The sequence below is a fragment of the Myripristis murdjan genome, chromosome 9, assembly GCF_902150065.1.
Source record: "Myripristis murdjan chromosome 9, fMyrMur1.1, whole genome shotgun sequence".
NCBI lineage: Eukaryota > Metazoa > Chordata > Actinopteri > Holocentriformes > Holocentridae > Myripristis > Myripristis murdjan.
Genome location: NC_043988.1, coordinates 17,059,299 through 17,080,755, shown reverse-complemented (window position 1 = coordinate 17,080,755; position 21,457 = coordinate 17,059,299). Strand labels below are relative to the sequence as shown.

At 40.2% G+C, this 21,457-nt stretch overlaps 1 protein-coding gene across 1 annotated transcript; it reads left to right on the top strand.

The window, feature by feature from the left end:
• The first annotated feature begins 1,076 nt into the window (after positions 1-1,076).
• On the top strand, positions 1,077-20,845 carry lnpep (leucyl/cystinyl aminopeptidase). The gene is made up of 22 exons (XM_030059613.1): positions 1,077-1,527; positions 4,775-4,869; positions 6,082-6,284; positions 6,985-7,096; positions 7,258-7,515; positions 8,430-8,620; positions 8,881-9,019; positions 9,599-9,733; positions 10,022-10,142; positions 10,338-10,489; positions 10,591-10,704; positions 10,802-10,933; positions 11,123-11,254; positions 12,722-12,882; positions 12,964-13,052; positions 13,159-13,342; positions 13,483-13,639; positions 14,666-14,850; positions 16,248-16,409; positions 17,293-17,433; positions 17,585-17,666; positions 18,311-20,845. The coding sequence occupies exons 1-22, from the start codon at positions 1,500-1,502 to the stop codon at positions 18,440-18,442; spliced, it is 3,105 nt and encodes a 1,034-aa protein (XP_029915473.1). The 5' UTR covers positions 1,077-1,499; the 3' UTR covers positions 18,443-20,845.
• The last annotated feature ends 612 nt before the right edge of the window (positions 20,846-21,457 follow it).

Genomic DNA, 21,457 nt, shown 5'->3' with positions numbered 1-21,457 from the left:
TGGAAGAAAGTCTTGTTTATAGATTTAATCACAGTTTGAGCTATACCATTGAAATCAGAGAACTTATATGAGGAGACAGCGGCATGGGAGGTTCATACAACAGTGCATCAAACCTACAGCCAAACATGGTGTAAATGTTTTTGCCAATCCCAGAATTTGGTGATCTGCACAGAGCCAACTATACAGCGACCAAAGAGCCTCAGCACTTCATCATTTAAGACATGCCATCCGCTCTGGAGAAAAGCGATGGCACGTGGAGGAGGGCTCATTTTCCAGGACAATGACCCTAAACATGTATAGAATCTATGCCGGGCCTGCATGAACTGCTGACTTGCATAGCTTTCCCTCCACAGTCACCAGACCTCACTGATCATCTCCTGGAACATTTGGAAATGTGAACCATACAGCACAGGACACATTGGGGATGCTCTGAAAGATTTCTGGAATAATGTGCACTCTCAAATTCTGCAAAAAAACTTTGAGAATTGATGCCAGAGAACAAGCTGTAAGGTAAACAGTAGATAACCAAATATTCAGAAATGTTGATTTTTCGGTAAATACTAGTGTTTTTATTATTATTATTATAGTTGTTGTCATATTAGTAGAAAAATGTAACCTTTTAAGAGAGGCATATACTTTGAGTAAAAGCTTTATTAGTTTCTGGATAAGTGACGAAACAAAAAGGTCCTTGTTAGTGGTTATTACTATTATAAAGGCTTGTGTACTCGTGTGTGTGTGTGTGTGTGTGTGTGTGTGTGTGTGTGTGTGTGTGTGTGTGTGCATGTGCGCATTTGTGTCTGAAAGAAATTCCATTCCTAAGCATCTCCACGCAAATGCTGAGTTGATGGATTCTTCACCAAATAGACTGTAAAGGGCGGTCATTGTCCCTCTCTGCTGTTTTGTGGTGTGCTAAATGAAACATGTGTCTGTGTGTGTGTGTGTGTGTGTGTGTGTGTGTGTGTGTGTGTGTGTGTGTGTGTGTGTGTGTGTGTGTGTGTACAACCCCAGCCTCTGTTGTGGCCCCGCCCTTCCGCCGTAACATCCAATAGAATGACAGCACTGTGTTTTGATGGAAGGCTGTCAACTGGTCGGAGACGAAGGAAACTGTCACTTGTTCGCGTTGTTGCCAACCAATGTGAAGTTTAAATTGTATTTATACTTTCCCATCACACAAGGTTGAACTTCGAGGCAATTCTGCTGTATCTGCATAACAGTCAAACGACGAGCTATGGCCAATAAAGTTATGGAAGCTAGCTAACGTTAGCTCTCTAAGTAGCTAGTGACAATTGTCAGAAGTTCGCTAGCTCCGTGCTAGCTAGCTAGCTCCCACGTAGTAACGTTACGATACAGTGGGACTCGGTGGCTATTTAACGTTAGCGTCTGAGAGCTTGCGGTGGGTGAGTGGTCCCGCTAACAAACATTGGTTGAGCTGCTGTAAACGTGTAGAGATTGCCTTCTTTTGGACGTGAAGAGACATACGCTTGTCGAGATATCCTAACATGGATCCCTTTGACAGTAACAACACGGGTAAGGAAGCAGGATGTCAGGTATTTACAGTAACAGAAAGCTAACAGCAGCAGTCTGGCTAACTAACGTTAGCTGCAAGCTGAGAGTGACATTCATTTGAGGACACCTACTTAGAGGAGCATGTTTTAGTTTTGACAAGTCAGACTAGAGCTTGCTTTTTCATAAACCACTGCAGTACCAGTGCAATATCCGTGTGTTCATTTTGGTAGAGCACTGTCATTTGTTTTCCCTTTGAGCACACAAACCAGCTGAGGCTGTTCATGAATCGTGTGGTTTGTGTAATTGTGTTACATTAATTTGAGCTGAACAACCCCAAAAGTTTGGACACATTTAACAGGTCAAAACGTGGTGTCTTCAGAGGTACGTTGCCACTGTCCAGATTTAAACTGACCGTTTTAACCTGGCAGCTGTTATGCCTGTTGGTTTGATAATAGCCCATGTTTTGTTTTGGTGTAGAGAGCTGATAACACTTATTGGCCCCCAGAAACAAGTCCCTTTGCAATTCCTGCTATGGCCCAAAGGTTATTTATCAAATAATCTGGCTTCTCCTCACACAGCAAATTTTAAAAAGAGAAAAAAACATCAGGATATGGCATGCTTTATGGAACATGATAGCTTTACCATATACCATATTCCAGTAGCAATAAAGCAGTTTATTTCTACAAAAGTTATTTTGTAATATTTTTTGATGATGAAGAACTATGCAAATTCTTATTTCCTACAGTTCTTTCAGTTTCATGGCCCACCTATACAGAGTGTAATATATATCTCTGCTAGGCGGCTGCCTGGAGGACATCACATGTTTGGTCCTGTGTGTGTGTGTGTGTGTGTATGTGTGTGTGTGTATCTGTCTGTGACTAATCTCACAAACTACTAGGTTTGCACAGTCTGCCTGTATGATGGAAGAACCCCTTGTGGATGTTGTGGTTCAAAACCTTTGCAATATGCTTATTTTTGCTACTTTTGCATTCTTTCTTCATCCACTGTCTAGCCTGCTCAACCACTGCTGTTATCTCTTCCTCTTCACATACTTGTAGGTCACTACGCCACTCTCTCACTTCAGTCACTGTCTAGCTTGCTTATGTAGTTTTGGCTTGCATGTTATCCTGTTGTGGCTGTGTTTGTGGGTGAGAAAGGAGTTGCCCAGAGTTTACACAGTGCTGTCAAGAAAGTCAACAGAATACAGAGCAGACATGCGGGGAAAACAACACTAAAAAGTTTCAAAGCAGGGGGTTTAAATAGGTCACACAGCCAGATGCCTCACCACTGTAAAAATTGATGTGCAAAACAGCCGTCACTGTTTCATTTGTCAGCAGTCTATTTGCCTAATCTTTGCAGGTCTTTAGTGTCTGTGTGTGTGTGTGTGTGTGTGAGAGAGAGAGAGAGAGACTTTTTAATTGTAATTTTAAATTTTGCTATTTTAATTGGTGCTCTTCTTGAGAGAAATTTCTGTCGAAAGCCTCGTCACTTCTGGCGAAGAGCCAGATATGGCGGGCCATAGGTTCATGACCACTGTTTAATGTGTATAATGTGTATAATGTGTGTCAGAAAGTAAAACGCATTCAGAGAGAACAAGAAAAAGCTACACTCAAAAGGCTTTGGGAGTTTTACAGTATACTTTCTTCACTGTACTATATTATATTTGATCATACAGTAATGTTATTCGGAATTTGAAAAATTGTTTTGCTGCTGAGTCTCTCCCAAGTTGTGCTCAACACATAGGGTGGCCTATAATCCGGGAAAGGGCAGAGACGCCTGTTAGAAATGTGCACTCTACTGTGGGCACTCTTCTAGTTAGGTGTTGAGACTCTATTTTGTCTGTCTGGGGTCTGTTCTTACCTGCCGTGAATTAGAGAGCATGTCTCGGAAAGTCTGAGAACTGTGGTTATGTGTTAAGTATAAACAGGAAGTTAGGAGTTAGTTAGTTAGGAGTTCATAAAAAATTGATGAGGTTGTTATGGGTCTTATTTTTATCACATCTTTGTCTGGACATTACGTATTACCCAGTACTTAGCCTCTAGTCTATTAATAGACATTCATACCACAGCAGGCTGGACTGGACATAGAGATGGTGATAGTCCGTATAGTGATAGCATAGGATTATCAGAAACACTGTAAAATCCAGGCAAAGAGCTTCACATGGCAGAATTCACTCACATGTCTGCACTTCTTTTTTACATTTCTAGATTTCCCCTCTTGTTAAGTTTTTGAGACAGGATTGTTTGGTGTCTTATTAGTAACTCAATTTTAGGTGTGCATGTGTTACACTCTGTATTCACTGGGTGCTTATATTCTCTTTGTCCCTTGCACTTAAATCCATCATCAAATCAGAAGGAAACTGCATTGTCGATACTCTGTAAAAGTATGAATGGAACGTGAGGCATAAAGGGAGGCTTGCATAGCATGGTGTTTTACTCCTTAAGTCATTATTGAATTAGGAAGTTGGACATTTTTCTGATTGTTTGAAGAATGAGAGAGGAGAGAATTCTGCTGCCAGAAAATCACGAGTTTGGAAGAGTAGACATAACTTATGTCACATTGCTGAGGACACAGGTTATTCTATAGACATGCAGGCTTTTTTCAGAACCATAAAATGACATGGAACAATGCATTCTATCAGTTTTCTTCACATTTGCTTTGGCACTTGCAGAATTTTTGTTGATGTGGGCAGTTGGAATAATTCTGGTTCTGAAATTGGTCAGTGGATTTCTGTTAGGTGCTGGAGTTTCTGAATGGCTCTAATTGGGTATGTAGCTATATGATGTTATGTGGACAACTCTAAGCTGTAATTGTAAAACAATAGGGCAGATGATGAATTTTCATTGTATTCATATGGAATACTCCTAGCTCTGGGGCATTTTTGAGGTTTTGGGACTCTGTGTGTATGAACATTTATGTTTGAACAGTTTTTTGATTACTTGAAAGCTCTTGTCTAACTAGGGTGCTGCACCCTGTCTATATAGGTCAGAGAACCAGGAAGTAAGGTTTACCAACAGGAAACCAGGAGCCTCAGTCAGTGCTTTTTTAAATGGCGCTTTGTGCTGCCTGCACATTCAATGACAATGATAAACCTTTGTGCTGTCTTGGTTATAGCTGCATGGCTTTTACCACATTTCTCTTCAGAAATGACTGAAACTCCAGAACCTTTGCACATCATTTATGTGTGAGGCAATACATGTTATTAGGTTTCCACTCTGTCTTTCACTTCCTTCTCATTTCCATTTTTGTACCTTTGTCTGTGTTGCAGAGCGAGCTAACCTGCCAAGGAACATGATTGAGAACAGCATGTTTGAGGAAGAACCAGATGTAGTAGATCTGGCCAAAGACTCTGCAGCATTTCCGGTACTCTCATATCTTGTTAATGTCATGCATTAGATGTTATCAAAATTGCAGTATGGTCAAGTGCAATATCCAAATCCCCAGGGCCGCAGTTTTTTGATAAAGGTAAAATATTCAACAAAATGTCATTTTGAACTAATGTTGTGCCGCTGATGCCCTGGCAAACAAATCTAATACTCCAGATGCAATAAAACATGTTTGTTTGGCGCAGACCCCACCAAGAATGACACCATCATTATTTTTATGTTTTTTGGGGGCTCAGTGAAAATGAAAATTGTGATGCAAAAATGATCATTCCCACTAAAATGTGAATCATATCAATCATATCACAATCATTATATCTGTCAAAAAGACAGCAATATGATGCTTTTTTAACTGTATCGTTCAGTCATAGTTTATATTTATATCCTACTTGTTGGAGTGCCAATTACATACTTTTCCCATGGTGACCAGTCAAGTTTCATCTTATCCTTATAAAGCACAGTTTCCCAAAGGTTGACAGTTTACCATAATGGCGATGGGATGTGTGGATGGGGGATTATTGATAATATATTATTGAGTTTTCATTCAGTGGGCAAGGTAACACATATTTTCAGGCGGCAAAGCTTCTCAGTGTAGTATAAGCATTTGCAGCATAAGGTAACTCTTGTACTCTCATCTAATTTTCAAGGCTACATTTCAAAGTGCCTCTCCACTTAGTTTCTGTCAGCAGACACTGCACATAAAAGTAGCACAGATGCACTGTATCATAGATGCTGGTCTTTGTAGTTTGCAGCATTAAATCTTAATTGTTTCAAAACTACATCAGTTGACAGCTTTATGCATTGTCACACCTGAAATGAATCCAACACCAGTTCACTTGTTGTTGTGTTGTTAATTTACCTGGATTGGCTGCCCAATTATTAAGACTGTATGGGAAATACTTCAAAACTAACCTATACAATTAGAGGCCTGCAGAGTTTCTCAGTCAAGCAGGTCATGATTATCCACATAAAGTTAAATTGAGGTCAACTGGGCTTGTTTATAGATTCTTGAAGATGTTTCACTTCTCACCCAAGAAGCTTCTTCAGTTCTTACAGACTGGTGTGGAGTTCTAGGTATTTAACCTGCGCAGGGGAGAAGGGAAACGTTTTCAAGAATCTACAAACAGGTCCGGTTGACCTTGATTCAGGTCTGTGTGGATATAGAACACAAGCTTGTGTGTTGTTTCTGCAGACATTTCCAGCTCTTGACCCAGATGAGGTGGTGTATGAGCCCCGTAGCTCTCGGTTGCTGGTGCGAGGGCTGGGAGAAAACGAGCTGGACGAAGAGGAGGAGGACTACGAGTCATCAGCCCGTCTGCTGGGAATGTCCTTCATGAACCGCAGCTCCGCCCACAGGCCCAGCTCCTCCCCTTACACCAGACAGGCCCCGCCCAGGTAAATCAGGTTTTACAGTACGATTGCTACCACATGATATTTTTGCATCCTCCTCTATCCAGTGTCTTAAAGCAGACTGCATAGTCAGTCATTTATCATGTATAATTTTAGTTTCTACAATTAATAATTGCAGAATTTGATTTGTAAGCATTATTTAAATTCAATTCACTGCCCATTAGAATGCAGTCTGTACTGTCACATAAGTGTGACTAAAAACCCAAACAACTTTTTTGATTGCTTATGTTTCCCATGTAAAAAATCTGAAGAATGTTTTTTTATAGCTATAAAACAATGTAGGTATTTCTGGTAAATGCCAGAATTGCAGAAGCTCTTAAGCTGCTGTCATTCTCCGCTTTCTGAACTGTTTGATGAACTGTTGTCTGACTGAAACTGCAGTAAACTGATGTATTAGGCTGCACAAAAATCTCTGCATTAAGTGTGTTATACTTTGGTACAATTTGAACCGTAGCTGAAAGTAATAAACACAAAATAGGTAAATCTCATGAGTAAATAATCTACTAAGATACTAATCGACTATGGTTTAGTAATGTATTTAATGATGCTAAAATACTTAACAACACTTATTTTTTTGATTTGTTGAGAAACCAGGAAGTAAAATTCCTTATGAACACTTGTACACATGGTTATTTGCTTTTAACCTTGGTCAGTGTAGCTAATATTGGCATCTTATTTGTCACAGGTCATGTTCACGACCCTCAGCTCGTACCATGGTTGTGTGTGTGTTATTCCTGGTGATTGTGGCCTCCATGACTATGGTTCTTTACTTTTTACCGGGGTGTACTTTTACCAGGGTAAGACAAATATCCAATAGTTCTGCAGGTACCCTTTGTGAGCATGTGTAGGTACCTAAGCATGAAATATTTTTTCTATACATTAGTTAAACATGTATCTATTATAACACCATCTTCCTTTTTACTTCTTTCATACACACACACGCTACAACCCCTTACAGACGGGTTGTCCTAAGTCCAACAGCACCACTCCCATTGATCCAGCCTATCCTAACTCCACCAACGGGGAACTTTTCCCTTGGACAGAACTCCGGCTCCCTGCAAGCATACGACCTTTACACTATGACCTCACTTTGAACCCTGACCTCAAGACCATGACCTTCACCGGCCATACTGTTATCAGCATGTCTGTGCAGCACAACACCAAGCGCATTGTCCTGCACAGCGCCGAGCTCAACATTACCAAAGCTACGTTTCAGGTGGGACTGCCAACAATTTGAGTGTCAAATGTGACCACAGAATTCTAGGCATGATTAAGATATCTTCATGTAATGTGCACAGCAGGGATGTAAACAATAAGAAATTGAACTTCCTAATTGACAGCCGTGGTTTCTCTGTGCTGTGTGCGTAATGATGCCACACTACACTGAAAACCAAAATTATTGACAGATACATTTCTGTTGTATTTTGGAATACGAGCATAGTTGTATGTGTAGGAAATTATGCCAAGAATGTTTTACTCACACCCATGGTTTCTTCATAGAAAAAAAAGAAACAGACCATACAGTATAAACTCAGTAAAAATTATCTTTAAAAACTAGGAGTCATTCCAATGCTATACCAGACCTTCTCTATTCTGTCTTTATTTTTATAATCGCTTGATGATGAGTCTAAAACAATGTGATTAAACACTGTGTTGTGTTCACTGTTATTTTCACAAAAACAAAAGGTGACAAATCTCTCAGTCCAACTGAACTACAGCTGGGTTGAATTATATGTCCATCATGACAGATGAAAATGAGACATTAGTCATGTCAGCAGTGCTGTCCAGTCAATGGCCAGTTCTTATTGACACTGAATTGAAATGAACCGACACGATGGATCAGTGTTCAGGGCCACGTTAATAAGAAGTCTGTGATGTAGTGTCAGATGGGACTGAAACTTTTATGGAAATAAGCTATTCACTTTTTGTTTGCATTATTCACATTTCAGATTTTAAACATTTAACCTAGGTATTTGTTTACATCCCTTGTACACAGCTTACCTGCCTATATGTACTGTATGCAAATATTTCTGTATTTTGTCTTTGATCATCAAGGAAACTGTTTATTAAGCCTAAACAAATATTCAGTCAGTTTCGTGTAGCCTTTCACTGTGACTGTCTGTCTTCCAGCTCGATGATGGGAAGCCCAGTGATGTGACTGTGCTGGAATACAAACCCAGACAGCAGATAGCTGTCAAGTTCACTGAGGAGCTGAAGGCAGGCCAGCACCTTGTTTTAACCCTGGATTACTCTGCCAACCTGTCACACAACTACGATGGTTTCTACAACAGCTCGCACACAGACAAAAATGGAGTTAAAAGGTACACATGACTAATAAACATCATTCTAAATACTTAAAAACATCTAAAAGACATGCTGCATTTTATGACAAACCCTCATGAAGAGTATCCTGTGTCCTGGTGGCATATCTAATTATCTTTGTCTCGTCTCATGATCAGACACTAACAAAGCAGAAGTGCTATAAAAATGTAAAAAAGACCATGCTTTCTGTGATACCGATTTTACACCATTGATCTTATTCAGTTTCTGGATAACCCTCTCCTCTCGCTCTCATTCCCAGTGTCCTTGCTGCCACCCAGTTTGAGCCACTAGCAGCTAGGAAGGCCTTCCCTTGCTTTGATGAACCGGCTTTCAAAGCCACGTTCCTTGTTAAAATCAGCAGAGAGAGCGGCTACATGACTCTTTCCAACATGCCGAAGGTAACATTACTTAAGTTAGAATCCTTCCATCCCACTCACTGGCTACGTTTCTATTTATTTGATTTCAGATTTTCTTCACTGCACTCTCAAATCGACAGAGGTGCTGAAATAAAGACTGGCAATATTTGACAGCAACTACTATAAGACTATAATATATGTATTTAAGTTTCAATTGTTTGTAAACATTGACATGATAGATATTTCAATTTTGAATTTCAAATGCGTATATAAGTTTGGAAACAAAGTTCATTTTCTAGCTACTGTTAAACTATTAGCCAAATAAATCCCAGAAATGAAGTGATTTCATATTTATGAATTTAAGATTTATATTTCATATTTATGGGTTTAAGATTTATATTTCATATTTATGGGTTTAAGATTTAGTACAAACAGTATTATTATTTTTGCCCTCATGTATAGATAGCAATAGTTAGCAAGAGTCACATTGCATCATTGTGTCATAATTAGCGTTGGTTAGCACAGACTAGTGTGTGTAGATAGGCTTAGATGTGATGCTGATGGTTTACAAGCATTAGGATTTGCAGATGAGTCACACCCCTCCTGTGCTGTCTGCCTCAGGCTAAAACCACAGAGCTTCCCAGTGGCCTCCTACTGGATGAGTTTGAGAAGAGCAGTGTCAACATGAGCACCTACCTGGTGGCTTTCATTGTGGCCAACTTCACCTCCATCAGCGAAAATGTTTCTGACACATTGGTAGGTCTGACAGAGATATTTTCCGATCAGCTCAGTGCTGCATACTCCCTTGGGGACTGAAAAAAATGGAAATCTGTAATCCTCATTAGAACTGAATAGGAGTTTCATTGTCCTCCAAACCTGTACAGTCATATTTCTACTCCCTGACTTTAAATCCACAAGGCAGTTTTTTTTTATATCAGCAGACTCATCACATAGTTTCCTTTTTAAGTTATTTATTCATTCATCTTATGTTGTTGCTGACAAATAGTTTAGATGTGTATATTGTTATGTTTGTGTATCTTTTAGGTGTCTGTGTACTCTGTGCCAGACAAGAAAGAGCACACTCGCTTTGCTTTAAAAACAGCTTCCAAACTGCTGCAGTTCTACAATAACTTCTTTGACAAGACGTACTCCCTCAAAAAACTAGGTAGGCACACACACACACACACACACACACACACACACACACACACACTATATCTTACAGGCTAACCCTAACCCTAACCCTAACCCTAACACACACACACACACACACACACACACACATGCATAGACACGTCAGTTTCCACCACTATTGTCTGTGTTCTTCTTGTCTTATGACTTCCTTTCTTCCTTCTCTCAGACTTGGTTGCCATCCCAGACTTCCTGGCAGGTGCCATGGAGAACTGGGGTCTGATCACTTTCAGAGAGACCAGCCTGTTGGTGGGCAATAATTCCTCTCGTCTTGAGCAGCAGTTAGTTGCGTCTGTCATCGCACATGAGCTCGCCCACCAGGTACCTGTGTTTTCAGGCGTGTGTGTGTGTGTGTGTGAGAAAGAAACAGAGCAAATCGAATGTGTTGTCGTTCCTAATATTGCACTGATTTACTGTCACAGTGGTTTGGAAACCTGGTAACCATGAGCTGGTGGAACGACCTGTGGCTCAATGAGGGCTTTGCCACTTACATGCAGTACATGTCACTGCAGAGAGAATTTCCTGAGCTAGACACTGTAAGCACACACATCTGATGCATAAATGACTTAAATTATATGCTTGACTATGTGTTTGCCCTCTGTATTTGTCAGTGAGTTGTATGTTTATTTGCAGGATAATTTGTTCCTGGCAATGCGGTTCAGAGCTTTGGCCAAAGACGCGTTAAACTCTTCCCATCCAGTGATAGTGAAGGTTGATACGGCTGAGCAAGTGCTAGAGATGTTTGACTCCGTCTCCTATGAGAAGGTACACTTTATTCAGACAATTTAATAGAAAGATACATGTTTACTTAGTTACTTTATTTATTTATTCTTTCAGCTATCCAGTCATTTATCTTAGGGGCCTCTACTTGATGTCACACTGACTGACATTCAGAGTATACATTTATGTCTTATTTCTCCAGCCACTGTATGTTTGAGTCTCTTTTTCCTCCAGGGTGCATCCATTCTCCTGATGCTCAATGCTTCACTGCCAGGGGAGCAGTTCAGAAAGGGCATCATAGAATACCTAAGGAAGTTCAGTGGATTAAACACAGTCACGGAAGACCTCTGGAACAGCCTCACACAGGTGTGTGTGTGTGTGTGTGTGTGTGTGTGTGTGTGTGTGTGTGTGTGTGAGAGAGAGAGAGAGAGAGTGTGAGTACATGTTTGAGTGTGAGTACGTGTTTGAGTGTGTATGTGTCTGTGTGTCTGTGTGTGCGCGTGTGCATGCACGCATGTGTGTACGTGTGCATGCCTAGTCATAAGGCATTATGGTTTGCTGCTATATTTCATTCTCTAGCTCTTCTTTCCAATAGACTCTCACTTTGGCTACTGATGACTTTCTCTGCCCTCTGCTGTCTGTTAGCCAGCCATCTGGCTAAAGGATTGTCTCATGACAGCAGTAGCATATGGCTGTTTTCTTGTCATCACAGTAACTTGTTATGTGCTGTTTTAGAAACCACATTATCCACATAATAGACAGAAGACCACTGCTGGTGGTTGTTGATGATGCAATTCTTTTTTGAGCCCTGGAGAGAAGATTATATTTTTGCTTTTCCCACACCATAGAGAGGGCACAGTTACAGGGACAGATACAGAACAGCACCCCTTAAGTTGGTAGGGAGTCAGTGTCTTGCTCAGGGACACAAAGACAGCAGGGTGTGTGATTCCCTATAGGGGACATAAATCTATGGTTGAACTGCAATCTACTGACACATTATGTCACATGTAGCCCCTGTTTATGCTGTACTTGTACCAGATGCTCATAGGTCAACTGGGTGTTTGCCACAATGCTGCTATTCTTTTTGAAATTTGAAAGTCATTTACTGTTGCACCAATGATTAAGTCATTTTACATAGCAGAGGCAGCAAAATATCTAAAAATCAGTTGGGCTAGCATATAAGGTTAACAGCAATCAAAAAAGAATGCTTAGATTTTGGTCATTTATATGCTACAACAAGAAAAGAATAAAGGTGATTTAAAAGGCGAAAAGAAAGGACAGTATTGAGAATCTACTCAATGCAAATATGTCCAGTGTAAAAAGCCTTATAACTTGATTTTTCTTTCTTTTTTTTTCTTTAGTGGTGAAATTTGCATGACAACACAGTGGCACACAGTGACAAATAAAGACTCCTTAGTAGGAGACAAGAAAAACAAGAAACAAACAACAACAAAAGAATACAAGTGAAGAGACAAAACAAAACAAACAGACAATAAAAACAACAACAATCATGATAGTTAACAACATGGAGCAGCTGCGATCACAATGCATTAGGGAGTATATATATAGGTGTGAGTGTGCATGTGTGAGTTTGGGAAAACAGAGGGTATGACATTGTTATAGTGTATTAATAAATCGAAATAATAATGTAATAATATTGCTATACGTCCAATGTCCAATATAGTATATTATAATATAATACAATATATAATGCAACATAAAATATAATGTGATATGTTAATACTGTATAAAATAATAAAACACAACATAACATAACACCAAAAAAAGTGTTTATTCCACTGGATGAATCTAGATTTCTCCTCTTGCCCACAGGCTGAGGTCACTCCACAGCATCAGAGTGTGTCAGAGATGATGAAATCATGGATGTTACAGAAAGGCTTCCCGTTGATCACTGTCAGTCGCAGCAAAGGTCAAGTGACCCTCACGCAGGAGCACTTCCTGCTCACAGCTGACAATACCACACGCAGTTCCAGGTGGGTTACATTATCACACACACACACACTCTCTGATATACACCAGAACCTGTAGCTAATTGTGTTTTGCACTATCCTTAGCTTGTGGCACATTCCTGTGACGTATGTGAACGACAGCTGTAGCTTGGAGCCTGAGTGCAAACAATTGTTCACTCTGAAAACAGCGTCAGGTAAAACAGAAAGTATTGACATGCTACATTATACTTTTTGTCTCTGATAACCTGATAAGCATCAGATGGCTAATAACACTTGTGTTGTTTGTATGTGTGTTTTTAGGGACTCTGAAGCTGCCAGACAATGTGAAGTGGCTTAAATTGAACTACAGAAACACAGGCTTCTACATTGTCCACTATGGAGATGAGGGCTGGAAGGCTCTGATAGATGCCTTGAACCAAAATATCTCTGTTCTCACACATGAGGACCGTGCCTCACTCATACACAACATGTTTGCTCTATCTCGGTATGCATGCTGTTTTCTCAGTGGAGTTCAGTGATAAGAGAAACAGAAAGTCGAGTATTTTTCCAATACCTCGACTTGAATTTGAAATGTTTTTCCTTCTCTCTCTCCCTCCCTGTCCCTTTCTCTCTGTGTTCCCCCAGACTGGGTCGTGTTACCTTCCGTCAGGTTCTCAGCCTGTTGAACTATATAAGCAATGAAACGGACACTGCTCCTGTGACTGAGGCCCTATCACAGCTCACAACCATCTACAAGCTGCTTGACAAAAGACAGGAACTGGGCTTAGTGGCCCGCATGAAGGTACGCACACACATAATGTGATCTCTAAAAATGATTACAAACACTAAAACATGTTTTGAGATGTTTGAGAACTGATTGAGATGTGATATCTTAGTGTTTTTTGACATAAAAGACAATTTTACCCAGCTTTACTTTCATGTATGTGTAGGGTGCTGTATTGAAAATTCTTTTTCAGAAATTTATATGAATGTTTATGGATGTTTCATAGTGTTTTACTTTTTTTTGTCTTATGTCATCAAACTGATTTGATACATGCTCCTGGCCCCCACATCCCCCTCCCCATCTCTGCTCTCTAGAACATTGGATTTTTCAAACTAGTAGTGTAGGCAGAGAGGAACTGAAACAAGGGCTACTGTCACGCTTCAGTAATAAAGCTGTCTGGAGGAGAGGAAATTGTGTTTACTTTCAATTTGAAGAAACAAGATACACAAAGCCATATGCCTGTCAGAAAACTAAAATTCTCCTGTACCCAGCAGAGAACAAACCCATCCTTACTATTTAATTTCCATCCTCCTCGTCTTCCTACCACTGGCCCACTCATACCTTTCTGAATTTACTTATTTGACAAACCAGCTTTTAAATCCATTACATTTGTTAAAATGCATTGCTTTATGTAAATCACATAGCTAAAACATATACACTCATACACATAAATGTTTTTCCTATCATAAGCTAACTCAATCAAAATTGCATTTTTTCATATCAGTATAACCTCGTCACATCGTCACTCGCAAGACTAATCAGGAGAGCTAATAGAAAACTGCATCTACTCAAACAATCTTTTGTTGTTTTGTTTATGAAGTCAAGACCTTATGACATCTTAGTAAAAAACAAAAACAAAAAAACAGCTCAGCTAGAAGCTGACAGCCAAAGAGAATGTAAAACCAGGTCAGTCAAGTACCTTATTTTGTGAGTTGAAGAAAACTGCTGGAATGTTTATGCTGTTTTTACATGTGCACTACAATGAAGAATGTCTGATATACAAGTACATATATATATATATATATCTATATCTATATCTTACAGGCATACATCCTTAATCGTTTTGACTCGTTGATCTGCAAGCAGACCTGGGGAGAAGAGCTCAGTGCGTCTAAACAGAAGCTGCGCTCTGCCCTGCTGGAATCAGCTTGTAGTCTGGATCACCCCTATTGTGTTCAGAATGCTACAGAGCTGTACAAGCAGTACCTTGAGTCAAATAGGACCAAGCAGTAAGTAACAGGAGTACCAAAACAAAAACAAAAAAAACAGAGGAAAAAAACATTTTCTGCACAATTTTAGCCTAAAGATTTTATTTTGAAACTCTTAAGATGTAGCAAGAATGTATCCTTCCTAATAGGGCTGGGCAATAAGGAAAAAAAAAATCACAATACTTTTGACAGAATACCTTGATATCAATATCATGGCGATATTGTAGGGATGACTATTGATGCTGTCACAAATTCTTTACACTGTGAGATTTTTGATTTTAAAAAATCATAAGTATGTATATATGATCACCAAACAGGTAGAGGCAAATAATAGAACAGACAGAACAGTCTAGGAAGTTCAAAAAATGTCATCGCTTTACTGTAATGCAGCCTTTAAAATCAGGAAAAGATAATGTCATATCACGATATTACTTTTTCCAAAATCCTGGTCAATAGCACAATTAGGGATGGCGAAAATGGAAAATTTTCTTGGTCGACCACTGGGCCTCATTAATCAGTCTATTTCGGTTAACCGAAAATATTATTTGACTCTCTGTAAAGTTTACAGACAGTCAAGAGCACGACCGTGTCCGTTCTGTACCACGGATGTCCCGTCAGCAGGCCCAAAACCAATTGAGACATAAGATAATATGGAACACCATTCATCCCGAAGTCAAATATTGTACATAGCCTACATGATATCCTACAAACATTATGTAATTTACGCATGTTGCTTACCATGGTGTAGAAGAAATCTCTCTCTCCTCGGGAAAAATATTGTCTCCAGATTCCTCGATGAGTCTGCTTGGTGGTTTTATGACTCTTGCAGACTTGCATGACATACTTTGATCAAAACTATACGTGATCACCATAAGCTTGGCTCGTTTCTCCGGTCTGACTCTACCGAGCTGTGCTCTGAGCGTGATGACGTAATCCAAGCCCGGCAGAGCATCCCGTCGCCATGTTTACCGTATTAAACTGTATGTGGGTTCATGAACCACTTCTTAGCTTTCAGGAACAGTTGGAATTTTTTCGATAGAGCAAACTTTATGGAAGTTACGGTATTTACAATATGACATGCGCATTTGTGTCGGCGACGACACGTTCGGCTTTAAAATTAACCGACAAGATTATTCGGTTAAAGTTCAAACGGTCAACAACAGGTCAAACGGCCACCGGTTAGCATCCCTAAGCACAATATCACTATAAAATCGATATATTGTTCAGCTCTACCTCCTGATATTCTGGTGTATACAGGCACAGTTTTTAATTGGAAGTGATCATAATATAAACAGGGCTATGAGAATGTGACTTGATTAAATGGATATCTGGCATTTGTGATATCTGGCATAAGAATAAAACTGAAATTTGATTCAGTTAGTCATCTAAAGTGTGTGTGTGTGTGTGTCTGTCTGTAGGATCCCAGGTGATCTGCAGCGACTGGTGTTCACTGTGGCCGCTCGGTCAGATGAGGGTTGGGTTCAAGTGTTGCAGATGTATGCACATGCCACCTACGATGCAGAGAAGCGTAAGATGCTGCAGGCCCTCGCATCCACTCAGGACACACGACGTATAGTGTGGTTAGTGTCTATATATATTCATCTATCTATACTCATAGACTCAAATGTCAGTATAACCACTCACTCATGGCTACTTTCCTCTTGCCTGTCTCTCTGCTTGCCTGCTAATGTTACCTGTCTGTCCACCCATGACTAATCTTTACGTCTGTTTACCAGTGTCTTACTTTGAGCTATTATTTGCTTTATCGGCTTAACTCCCCTCATATTGTACTTACTGCTGGATTGCTGCTCTTTATGCTTGTTGCCTGATTTGAATAATTGTTTACCCATTCGGATGTCTTTCCTTTTTAACCTGCTTTCATTGCTCTGCCCATCATGCCTGGGGAGTTCAGGGACTTGAGCAATTAAACAGCACACAACAAAGTAGACCAAAGTATATTTTAATTCCACAGACACTCATATGCTGCTCCGTAGAAGTTAATAATGGTTGCACACATTTAGGGGAACTGTCTCATGGACATTAAAAAAACATGGCTTCTGAACAGGTTCATCTTGCCCTGTGTCTTACTATAAATGTCATGGACACATAAAATCCACCTCACCTCCTAAAACAATGCTTGACAGTTGGCATAAAATTTTATATGCCTTGATATGATCTAGAGCATGACTTTACTGTGGTGCACAGAGGATGTGTCAGATAAGCTCAGTTGACATTCAGCTGACACTGTTCTTGTTTATGGTGTGAACATATTTTTAACATAGCTATATCACCGACAAAACTAAATGTTCTCAGAATATGGGCATGAACGGCGAACAGTGATAAAGGGCCATACAGATAAAGTTGATTTTAAACCACTCACAAGTCATACTCTACAGCATACAATACCACGAGTGTACTGTTAGGGTTGTTGATATACTAAACACAGCATCTCTTTCTGTCCAGGATCCTGAAAGCAGTCTTGAATGGGGAGACTGTCCAGACCCAGGAGCTGCCACTGGTTTTCAGCACAGTGAGCAATGGCTTCGCTGGCCACTTGTTCACCTGGAACTTTATCCAAGAGAACTGGAACCGCCTCATAGAGAAGTAAGTGGCCTCTGTGAGTCTCACAGAAGTTGCCATAGAAGAGATATACTGTGCATGTTATCTCACTTAATGGCCTGAGAATACATAGATTGGGTAGTGGTAGTTAATTACTATAACTGATTTTTTTTTTGTTGTTGTTGTTTGTATATAGGTTTCCTGTGGGTTCTTCAGCCATCCAGAGCATCATCACGTCCACCACCTCCCAGTTCTCTACACAGGCACACCTTGATCAAGTATGTGTTTGACATGTTTTCTTTTTTGTTTCAGCTGCCAGCAGGAGCCAGTATAAGCCTCTGTGATGGTTGGTAGGTTTGTTTGGTTCAAAACAAGAATTCAAAACAAAACAAAGCAAAGCAATACACCGTGGATGCTAAGATGTAGGGCTGTAGGATACAGAGATACGAAACATGGAAGTTTCTCAGACAGCCACATGGTGCTTTAGGTTACTTTATAGGGTAGGCAGAAAAATAACAGAGAAAAGAAAAAATGGCAGTACTGGTCAGGAAGTTATGTGATAGTGAGAAAGCTGGCAGCAGTGGGGATCCAACACATACTGGGACAGGTCCGTGAAAAACAACACACAAAGTGGCGTCCAAAGGAAAAATAAAAACCCTGTTCAACTCTGCAGCAGATAGTTGGTGCCAGGTATGCAGACCTTTACCATTCTCTTCCTACTTCTCACACTGAGGCAGCATGTGATGGGTGGATGTAGGGCAAGACTGCAGGGCTATCGGCACGGCAGTGGAAACATGAATGGGTTTTGTTCTTGTCGATTGAGACCTCAGGCCATTAGCACCATCTGGCTCGAAGATCGTCGTAGTTCGCAGTGGCATGACAGTGATTTCCACTAACAATAATCATAATTTTGTGTGTATAGGTTCAGGGTTTCTTCACCAGCCTGAAGGAGCGGGGCTCTCAAATGCGGGTGGTCCAGGAGGCCTTGGAGACCATCAGGCTGAACCAGTGCTGGATGGACAGGAACCTTCCCGCATTCCGACAGTGGCTCTAATACAGGCTCTCCATCAGTCTCGGCCCCGTCAGCTGTTGGCCTGGCAACTGGGGCCTGTCATCACGACAAACAGCAGTGTTTGCACTATTGTAGGACTGTGTCTCTTAACTCCCTTTAACCAACGCAGAGTCCTGCTTCAAGCCAGAGGTTTGAACTCTCCCTGGGTGGAAAGGGTGTTTTTATTTTGTGTTCTGACATTGGTCCTGTGAGTTGTAGTTGCTAGCTCAGGGTGGCTCTGATTGTGTGTCTGACAGGGTGCTGTCAGAGGCCAGCTCACACTCCTCACTCTTTACGCTGTCGACCAAATTCTCTTCTCTTCTATGGCTGTCACCTAAACCTCATGCCTGAACAGACAATCGTGCTTTTAGTGAACAGTGCTTTGCCTGCACTCCTTTGCTCAGCCTGTTCACAGGCACTTAGGAGCCATGTTAACGCCACCTCAGTGAAAAGAGCAAGTGTGACGAATGTCAACAGTAAAGTGTGTGTATGTATTTGCAGGTTTGGTTTCTCTCTCTGCCACAGGATATAGTGGCAAAAGCTTGAGATTGCTACTTGAGAGATAAAGTTAATTTTAGAATTCAAAAACCATGCATCATTGTGTTATGCAGAATCTGTACAGAAATAAAATCTGCTTGCTATACTGTGCACAAAAACTCATGCAACCTGAAGCATTTACCATGTGAGTCGTGGTTTGGCTAGTAGATTGGTTGACTGATAGGTTGAAATACCCAACTTGTGTTGGTATCAATTGAATGTACTGAAAAACCTCCCCACTGTGTACAGTAGATAGTGTACTGCACAGTAGTGCAGGTTTAATTGAACAACCAATGTGTCTTAGGTGAAACCAGGCAATGCACACATGAGCCAGATGATTAATATCTTTCTTTTACTCCCATTCATAAGATCCGTTTTGCTCTGATTGAACTTGTATTTGCTTTTCTGTTGCGTGGAATGCAATCATTGTTCAGAGTTATTCTCAAACTCAGTGTGCTTGTAAAACTGTAATTATGATGTAAATATGCCCACGCTACAAGCTTTTTTCTCCACTATTTTGGATGTTTTGTTTTGAATGTATGCAGACTTTAAACATTTCAAGATTTGCTTTTTGCTATGTATATAGCGTGTAAAGGAGAGATGTATACCTAGACTTTGCTCAAAAGTCTTGGTCAAGTACTTTTTACTGTATTTGTTGATTTAGACCACAGCAGGGAGGTCATTTGCTGATGAATGTTTGTGCTTTAAGGGCTAATGTGCATACTGAAGATATAATTAATTTAGAAGAACATCTATATTGGGAGTGACTGATCTCTGTCCAGCAGGCTGTTGCCTATGAAATTAGCCACATAAAAATAGAAGTTTTACTGTTACTCCAATGTTACCCAGTTGCTCCCGTTGTGAAGAAATGGGACTATCTGTAGATTGGGAAAATGTTCTCCATTTTCTCTATGATTTAAATATTTAAGATAAATGTTTTGCAAACTACTGTCCCAAGATTTTATTTTATTACTTTTTCAATCATCCTAAATCTTTGGTGAGCGGATATTTCATTCTTATCACTCCAGCAGTTTCCGACTAATTTTGGATCTGATCTTCAGTAGATCTGGTTCTCTGTCATTTGCCAGCCAAGTTATTGTATACCTCTTTTATTAGTTAAATATTATTTGGGGGCTTTTTAAAATCCTCTCTGTGTTATTAAGTGTACAAACTGCTATGGTACTCTACACTCAGCAGGATTTTCAAATTTCAAAAGTAAAACTAAGTAAATCAGTCTTGGAAGCTCTCATTGCTGTCAAGATCTGCTAAGGGGTTACTGACAGTGTCACCTTTGACTCAAACTGACATAATGAGTCACATCTCTTAGTCATGACACAGCTTTATTGTCATGCCACAAACTGGGTGTGTAGAAATGTCTGATTGACATTTAAGAGCAAGTCTTTAGTGTCCTGTCTGTCACTAGTCATAAGTCATTTATTTTCCTGCAGTTTGTTTTAAAGCAGTCCCTTATTAGAGGGAACAGGGAAACTTTAATTGTCGGGTAGTCAAGGACACTGCCCTTAATATGTGATGTGTAGTAAAGTCAACTGAAGCTGTTGGGAAACTGATCTAGCATTTTGTTTTGTATAAAAGAATGTTCATCTGTGAAGTCAACTGCAATAAGCTTTTCAAAGACATCCGTTCCTAATGGCATTCATACTGATCAGGTACAGGAGTCAGGCGCGGAGTTTAAGTTGCTGACCTGGTAGCATTACTTGGCCGTAAGAGAAGATTGTATTTGGAGCGCCATCTCTTTTGTAAACCCACTCAGATTGTTTGTTTTCGCACTGAGGTGGAATTCTGCAGAAACTATTGAAATTGTGTGGCTCCTCATGTCAACTAAATATAAATAAAAATTGTTTTCTGAAGCTTGTGAGTTTCTTGGTGTTGTGATGTATCGAAACACTTGATAAGTATTCACCTTTTGCACTGACACTCATAACTGGCTGACGTTGCATGGAGTTTTTTGGAATGTCTTGTACATGTTGCTACAACTTGACTTGATTCAAGCTGTGGCCAATTCAATTAACCATGATGTAGAGTGATATGCATACACTATGTCAACACAAAGTTTCACAGATGACGGTGCATGACGGAACAGAAACTACCCTGAAGTCCAAGAAAATGTCGGATCCAGAAGCAGAGCTGTGATGAGGCGTGCATCTGGGGAAGAGTATAAAACACTTCCTGAGGTGTTCCAGCTTCAGAGGAGCACAGTAAGCTCCACTATTAGGAATTAGAATTGGCAGGAAAGATCTTAGGGAGGAGACCAAGAAGCCAAGGAGCTCAAAACCACAGATCCCCTTGGCTGGGAGGATGAGCTTGTAGAGGGACAACAACAGTGTAGAGTAAAAATTCTCAAATATGGGAAGGAAGACACTCATGAAGAAAAAGGCTCGACAACAAACCTGTAGATCATGAAAAGGCATTTAAAGCTCTTCAAACCATGAGGCAAAGGTTTCTGTGGTCTGATAAAACCAA